The 8,029-nt window shown below is 38.0% G+C and overlaps 1 protein-coding gene across 1 annotated transcript; it reads right to left on the bottom strand.

The window, feature by feature from the left end:
- Nucleotides 1-859: 859 nt before the first annotated feature.
- On the bottom strand, nt 860-6,082 carry LOC100375051 (protein CREG1-like). Its single transcript, XM_002741728.4, has 4 exons — nt 5,932-6,082; nt 2,370-2,435; nt 1,700-1,976; nt 860-1,237 (listed from the first exon to the last, which is right to left on the bottom strand). Exons 1-4 carry the CDS (start codon nt 5,980-5,982, stop codon nt 1,026-1,028), a joined length of 606 nt encoding a protein of 201 aa, XP_002741774.2. The 5' UTR covers nt 5,983-6,082; the 3' UTR covers nt 860-1,025.
- Between the last annotated feature and the right edge of the window lie 1,947 nt (nt 6,083-8,029).

The raw sequence follows: 8,029 nt of genomic DNA on the forward strand, positions 1-8,029 counted from the left end.
GCGTTTTTTAACAAGAAGTCGAAAATATCACTTTTTACCAAAAATGACAAAAATATTCACCAAAATTAGAGAATTGACGATATCATTACAAAATGAACAAATCTGAGAGAGGTCCACATGTAGTACCTATATATGTAATATCAAAGCAATTGGACTTGCAGTTTTTAACAAGAAGTTGAAAATATCACTTTTTACTAAAAATGACAAAAATATTCATTAAAATTAGAGAACTAAAGATATCATTACAAAATGAACAAATCTGATAGAGATCCACATGTAATACCTATATATGTAATATCAAAGCAATTGGACTTGCAGTTTTTAACAAGAAGTCGAAAATATCACTTTTTACGAAAAATGACAAAAATATTCACCAAAATTAGAGAATTGAAGATATGATCATGAAATGAACAAATCTGAGAGAGGTCTACCCAAGGTACATATACACCCAAGTATCAAACCATTCAGGCTTGTAGTTTTCAAGAAGAAGTCGAAAAAGTAATACATTGACACGGACGACGACGGACAATCACTCATATGATAAGCTCCGCTCGACAAAGTCGACAGCAGAGCTAAAAAACTAATCCATATCTAAATTCATTTCATAAAAAAACTATTACTAATTACTATATTTACTAATTACTATTATAAAGTAGTGAAGTATACCACAAACTACAAATAATATTGTCACTTGGCAAGTATGATATTAAGTATATACTGACGAAATGTGAGTTGAAGCAATAAGTATGTTAATTATACAATATTGTATGCACAATTTGAATTTTAAAGATAATCAACAGTGCTAATTGGACACACACTGTGATTACTGAATAATGATAGAATACATTAATAACCATGATTGTATCATAAATGCAAAACATGTCGTTTTGTATTATTTAAAAACTTGTTAACAGACACTACAAGTAAGAAAACAAAAATAGCACCAACACAGCCAGCTCGGAACCTTTTCCTGTCTATGTTGACCCATGGAGGTCTCCTTTTACCTCCATGGTTGACCCATTTATTTAATTGTATCCTGGGTTGGCATTGAAGTAGTCCTCCACTGGGATATGCTTTCCGCCGCCAAAGAAGTCAATAATCCACAAGTCCTTGATATCCAACTTCATGAACTCCCAATTGTGGCTCTCTGGCCAGGTGGGCATCAGTGGGTGGCGCGTGAATAATGCTTTCTTAGCAAAGTCTCTCTCGCTTTGTTCAATCACGGAAACCATCTTGCCTGTAATCATGATAAATGACATATATGTGAGTGAGTGAGTGAGTGATTGGTTGTCCCAGCTGGTCCCAGTCGTAGTTTCACTGTAGAATAAACGCGGTATCACCAGTATTTTTATTCTATTATGTTTGCTAAGCAATCAAGATTGTTTTTAAATCGGGAGAGTCATCACCTACGCATGCGTCAGGTGGCCATAGCGTGTCATTGTTTACAAACAAGCGTCTACCCATGAGCCTTTGCGTTCTTAGTGTGTGTTGTTATCATCGCTTGGGACTCAATTGCCACGCGCGCGCAGGTGACGACTCTCCCGCTTTAATGTTGTTGAAAAAGCACGACTACTGCTCGCCAAAACAAAACAGAAAATTGTCGGGAAAAAACACTACATTTTTAGTGAAATTATAAAGTTAAGTTTAGTTAAAATCAAAACAAATATCAGAAAGGTGTTACCAAGCCATAGTCACTTACCAATAAGTACAAGCCGCGTACACAGTGGACTTTCTGGGTCACCGCCGGAAGTGATTATACAGTCTTCAATATCGTTGAATTCTGCCTCACTGAAGCTTACTGTAACACTGTTATTTGTTACTATATCCTGTATAGATACGTCCAATGGAGACACGTAGAAATATGGAACGCCAGTGCTGTTGTCAGGGAGACCATCGGCCAAGGCGTTTGTATTGCTGAACGCCAAGCCAGTCATTCTGGGCTGAGTAGAGATGGTGTTTACGACGGCCCAGTCAGCCTAAGAGAGAATGTAGCAAAGGGAACATGTGTTAAAGGGCGCTGTTTATGACTATTAGTATATGTAGAAGTTATTGCTCCCTTTAATCACCGAAAATAAATACTATTATCTAAAGTCGGCAATATCAAAAAAACAACATTACGTTTACATGCATTGGCCGCCGGGCATACTCTTTAAACATTCCTTAAGTGAGATTTTCGGGTGGGATGCTCACGTCACACCGCAAAGACAATAACCATTTTAGCTAGACTCCGCAACCGTACTGAAAACTCCTTGGTTGGATCGCAATAAAGTGAAGAAAAAATGTTTTACAAGGTTTGATACTAATGTCTTACATGAATGTATATTATTACGTAATGTTAATACGAATATAGATTTATAAATTGTCATTACCCTGTGTACCACGTATCTCGCCCTGGCAGCGATGTCCTTGTAAGGTGGACGGTTCACATTTTGTACCTGGTGAAAGAGAAAATACCAGACGGTCGGTAAAGTGGGATGAAATGCACTATTCAACCAGGCTCTTTAAATGAGCTAATACACGAGGATGATGACATTTAAAACAATTTCATGTAATATATTCAGAAAGCTAGATATCTCAGCTTATGAAAATTGTATTATTGTTTGTGGTTCGTGCTTGATTTTTTCCTAAAAACAGCATCTATTTTGTGCTAACTTGTATCATTTATAATATTATTTTATAGAGATAAAACAATAATCAATCAATCAATCAATCGATATTTTGATGTTTTGAATAAATTGATGAATCATGAATGTTTTTGGCATTTGATATTTTAAAAACAATCGGGCAGTAGTTGAAACTAAATTACCAGAATACCTATTTAAATAATACTTTCTGAGTCTAGTGGTATATGTTACAATAATGACAACATGTACGCGCCGACATTTGGTTCACACGATGTTGCAGTATTTTTTTAGAATCAACAACTTGCATATTTAGGGTAGACATTATACACATGTATTACAGGAATTTTAAAAATAGATTGTTTAATAATTGTATTCAGTTGTAGCAATTTCGCAAAGCTTTAACCGTGAGACACATCGTCCCACAGCTGCAGCGATTGGATGATCGCATGTTCACTTCGCCACGCCTTTGAGTTTATTGGAGAGTTTGTAAGATTTTGTAACAGAAAAAAAGAGAAAGGGGCAGTTAGGTATGACCTCAGCTGGCGGTTTGGTTGAATAAAGCCGGACTATCTGTAATGAACTAATGTGTATGCCTTTGGGCCGAACCTGGTATCTCTACGTGTAAGTGTTATCAGCCAAGCGAGTCAAAGTTCCCTAACACCTCTCAGGCTGTGTTCACAACAGTATACCGCTATATAGAGGCTTTCTTCTTGTGAGACCGCTATCTGTTTGCTGCCCTGGTAAGTAAGTCACGTCAGCCATGGAAATAAAATCCTTACAATTAGATATTGGCGATATCCGAGTTCTTTTGTAAAGAAGAAAGTTTATTCCAATTCTATCGTAAGCGGATGCACGCAATGGGGTCACTGAACTTATATTTATCCATGCGACTCGGAACAGATGCGATACGAAAATAGAAAATTATGACGCTCGATGCACAGTATTATGGGAAATGACACCAGTGCAAGATCGTCAGAAAGAGGCTTAGTCTAACAAGAAGACAACCTATTTGACGTTTCCGCAGGGCCCCCGGTGTGATCTCAGCTTGTACCGTAATCCCAGAGATCCGCTTGGCAAAACTCATTTTTCAATAGATGGCGCCCTCTGGAGAACCCCGCGGCCATCTTCATCAATTTGCAAGTGATTTAAATTAATGTACAACGCCGGTTATATAAAGTATATGATATGATTTCAGTGTTCACATTTCGGCGATGGCCGTTAGAAGTTGTCACTAATGACACTGGGAATGTTTTATTCAAAACAAAAACCACAGAAAAAAGATCGATACTTATTGCCGCGTTAATATGTAGTCTTCAAAAATTGGGAAAGTGAGTTTTAATTAAAAGGTGTCGGGGAAGGTGCATCTCATCTTTAATTAATAAGTGGAAGGTGAAATACAACTCACAGTCGTGCAATATTAACAAAAACATGTTGTTGCATTGTTTAGTCACGGAGACATTGTTACATAGTCTACACTGTGTGTATCGATATCCAATTGTGTTGCGTTTGTACTCGTAGCGACACAGCCACAACATTCGGAGATAAGCCACAGTCCCTCTATCCCTCTATGTAGATAAACAAAGCAAGAGCGAGGTTACACTCAAACTATTGAATATTCTACGGCGTTCTAATAATTTTCGCTGTGTTGGTATGGTTCACACGCGGGATTAGATCGTGTGTAGTCGTCTAAATTGTCATGATGGTACAACGATTTTTTGGCAAATTGTGCGCCGTTGGTATAATCCACAAAATGTCCTGATTACTTTTGCATGAATAAATCAAATTAAGGAACTTCCGGTTTGAAGGATGGCGTCTGACTATGTTGCTTTGTTTCCCGTACGCAGTCGTCTGAACATCACGACGACAGTTACAATAAAACAGACTGGCAACGCGGGGTTTTCTTTTGAAGTAATGCGTGCCACGTTTGTTTAGGTTATCTTATCGTAATTACATGTACTATTGTATTACTAGTCTGAGTTTGAATGGACTTTGACCATGAGGCTTCATTTTTTGCACTTGCTATCAAAATCCCGATAAAAGTTTGGTCACCAAACTTTTGCTCACAAAAATACTCACGATTGTCACAAATTATTAATTATTTTTGAAGTAATACTGGGTATAAAATCAAAAGTTGATGACTGGTATCTCTCGAAACAAAGGAACTTTGTAATGCCTGTTCGCTATATATTTATATGTGAAATGCCCACAAACCACATTGAGGAAGTTCGCGGGACATATTTCTGTATAGGGTGAATATTTTACAATATTTTAGTTTTGAAAGTGTTAATTAATTATAGATGTTGATATATGCTGTAGTCTTTTGTGAGATTTTACCTGGTACAAATCATGGTTTTAAAGAAAATCGTGTGACAAAATGCCAAAAATAGGTATTTTTTGGAATAATTTCCACAAGAATCCATGGAAAATAAATTATATTCCCTAGATTTCCATAATAATCCCCGACAGAATTACCCCCTTTTTATTTCATCTGTTCACTAAAGGTCACTGAAAGATACTTTCAGATTTGACGAGGTCTTTTCTCACAAAGGAACAAATGTTAAATGGCTTAAAAAAAACATCGCTGTTTCTAGTTTGTTTAGCAATTTGTACGGTAAAAGTAGTAGTTCCCTAACGATATGTTTTAAAATCATGGGAGTCTGAAAGCTGGTAGCTGTTTTAAACGACCCCCCCCCCTCCCGTTTTCAAAAGGTCAATTTTTTTCAATCGAAATACCGTGGCCTTGGCCCGTTCGCCTTCAATCCAGTATGTGAACTGAACTCTATGGATCATGGAATTACTATTATTCAACTCAAAACACGAATATATATTCTGGAGCGTTCACTTCCACTAAAACAACACACAGGGATTCGTTCTGTGATAGAATATAGATCGCTACCGTTTCATATCTCGCTTGAATTCGCAACTTAGAATATACCAGCACAAAACAAAAACACGCATTCATACTATACATACTAATACATTTACTACAGCCAACCTTGGCCTGCAGTGCACAAGCCCCGGTCAAGGCGGCCAAACGGGAGGCCGGCTTAGATGTCGTGCAGTTCGGAGAATATTGAACGTGAAGTCACGGTCGCCGCGCGAGGAGTTTTCCGTGTGTGATTTAGGTCTTCATTCTAATTGATACAATAAAAGAAAAACTGCCAAAACACAGTGATTCTTAGCGAACTGTCCGATCTTGATATGAAATCCGAAAGTGGTGTCTCTGGCAAAAATATACACGTCTAATTAAAACGGAAGCAGAATATATTGACATAATGATGTCATTGTGCGCCATAATACCTCTTACCTTTCCACTGCAGACAGCGATGACTGTGAACAAAGCGAGTACGTTTAACATCGCTACGGAAGAGTGTGGTGGCCCGAATAGTTCACAGACACAGTGGTAGACTAATACGATATTATTCACGAGGCCGCTACGCTATATTACGAAAACACTTATTTGCATATTTGCTCAAAGGTCACAAGGCGGGCTTAAAAAGTACGGTGTCCCAAATGTGCAATTGTCGACACAGCTCCATATTTGAGCATAATGTGTCTGGGTTTCGAATGCTTATAAAACATTTTAATGCATAACAATAGTATCGTTTCCTCATTGTAGTACGCTCGGTACAACAAACCCGTTAACTTCATAGTACTTACAAATTACACGATTCAAACTGAAGCAAGAGGTTTCTATTGGTCGATTGAATACCATTGGAACTTTTTCAAACGACAATAAAAAAAATACAAAGATGAACGGAACGGGTTCATTGTACCTCACATAAGAAACAGATTGGGAAAAAAATAACTCAGTGAGTTTCAACATGGCATATGAAACTGCTGAATTTCCGTTCCAGCACTGTACCTTTGCATAAGTTCATGTCAAACTTCCCTCCCTTCTACGTTCAGAGGCCTATGCTAGTCTCCAAGGGTGTGCAGGTGATCTCCAAAACACACATTTACAAATGTGATGAAATGAATCGAGAAAGGTTTATTTAAATTAATTTTCACTAATTATGTATAAAACCTCAACAGTGGCTATGATGTCATACTTTACCCACAATTCTTTGCCGGAGAATCAAGATGATGGACAACATATACTGACGAAAAGTAAAATATATGTCTGGAACATAAAAATGGAACATGCATTATTATGTATTTGTAGAGCTCTTTCATCTAGAGGCATTGTGTTATTAGCCTGGAATTACCTTTTAAAGCGGGGTAGTCGTCACCTACGCATGCGTCAGGGCCATAGCGTATCATTGGTTACAAACAAGCGTCTACCCATAAGCCTTTGCGTTTTAGCGTGTGTTGTTATCGTCGCCTGGGACTCAATTCCCGCGCGTGCGCAGTTGACAACCCCACCCGCTTTAAATAAACTGTAATTTTCGACAAAGTGAGGAAAATAGATTAGATTAGTTTATATTGTGGTGATCAATTTAAATGTCAGAAATACAACATGTTGACGTCATAGAGAAGAACACTCGTGATTGGTTTAAAGTTTGTGCGGAATGATATCAAAGAGTAGCTAAGTTGCAGAACACATGTCAATTCATATAATCAGGGTGCGGCACGTGATAAAATGCATGTGTACTTCCATGCATCTATCTCATAATTTCAGATGGTTACCGCTTTCACGACTAATTTTAAAATATTTATCCAGTATGAATTAATTTGGTCCAGGTTTCAGGCGTCTGTGAGCTATGCGGATCGACTGGTGCACGGTTTGAATACTGCCCTCACGGGCAATGATTTTTTGTTCAATGTATACATTTTGTGGATATCTCTTCATGTGATATGTTGTTTTTATGGCTGAAACAGTTCGATTTTTAACTAAATGTTACTTTGTGGAACATAAATACATGTAAAGGCAAATATGACGTAATTGCAATGATAACATCTAATTTTGCGTATTGTCACTAGCCTGAGATGTAGGCGTGAGTAGCACCCTCGCCGAACTGCATCAGACCTCACTAACGCCTGACAGTGTATGTCTCGTCGGTAAGATCAATTCTGCAAAGTTGCAAAGTTCACGCCTTCTTACAATGAGTTTCAATGAATATTCATTTTGGTGGTCATGGTAACACCGTCAATCAAAACCGTGTTTGCATTGTCGGCAGACATCACAGACTGTTTTCAATAAGATAATAAACATTGGATGGGAATTTGCCAGCATCTTATCACACATTATGTCACTATCTGACGTTCCTGCAATTTGATTGGTACCGACGAAAAAATGTCGGGGGTCGTTCTGTCAGGCCTGTGTTGGGTTTGGAGTACCGTGAAGGGCGCACTCACGCGACCTTATCAGGCTAGTATTATCACATGCCATGAAATAAATTGTTGTGATCGTTATGTAGCGTCACTGTGAGGGCGCATGCCACACTTTTAGTGACGTCGTTTTT

Source organism: Saccoglossus kowalevskii, chromosome 17 (assembly GCF_978046115.1).
Source record: "Saccoglossus kowalevskii chromosome 17, keSacKowa6.1, whole genome shotgun sequence".
In the NCBI taxonomy this organism is placed as follows: Eukaryota; Metazoa; Hemichordata; class Enteropneusta; family Harrimaniidae; genus Saccoglossus; species Saccoglossus kowalevskii.

Bases quoted from the DNA above. Each gene is read 5' to 3' on its own strand.
- LOC100375051 (XM_002741728.4), bottom strand. From the start codon at position 5,982: ATGTTAAACGTACTCGCTTTGTTCACAGTCATCGCTGTCTGCAGTGGA. The intron at 2,436-5,931 runs GTAAGAGGTATT...CTCTTTCACCAG, and splicing joins TCGCTGTCTGCAGTGGAAAG to GTACAAAATGTGAACCGTCC. The intron at 1,977-2,369 runs GTAATGACAATT...ATTCTCTCTTAG, and splicing joins CGAGATACGTGGTACACAGG to GCTGACTGGGCCGTCGTAAA.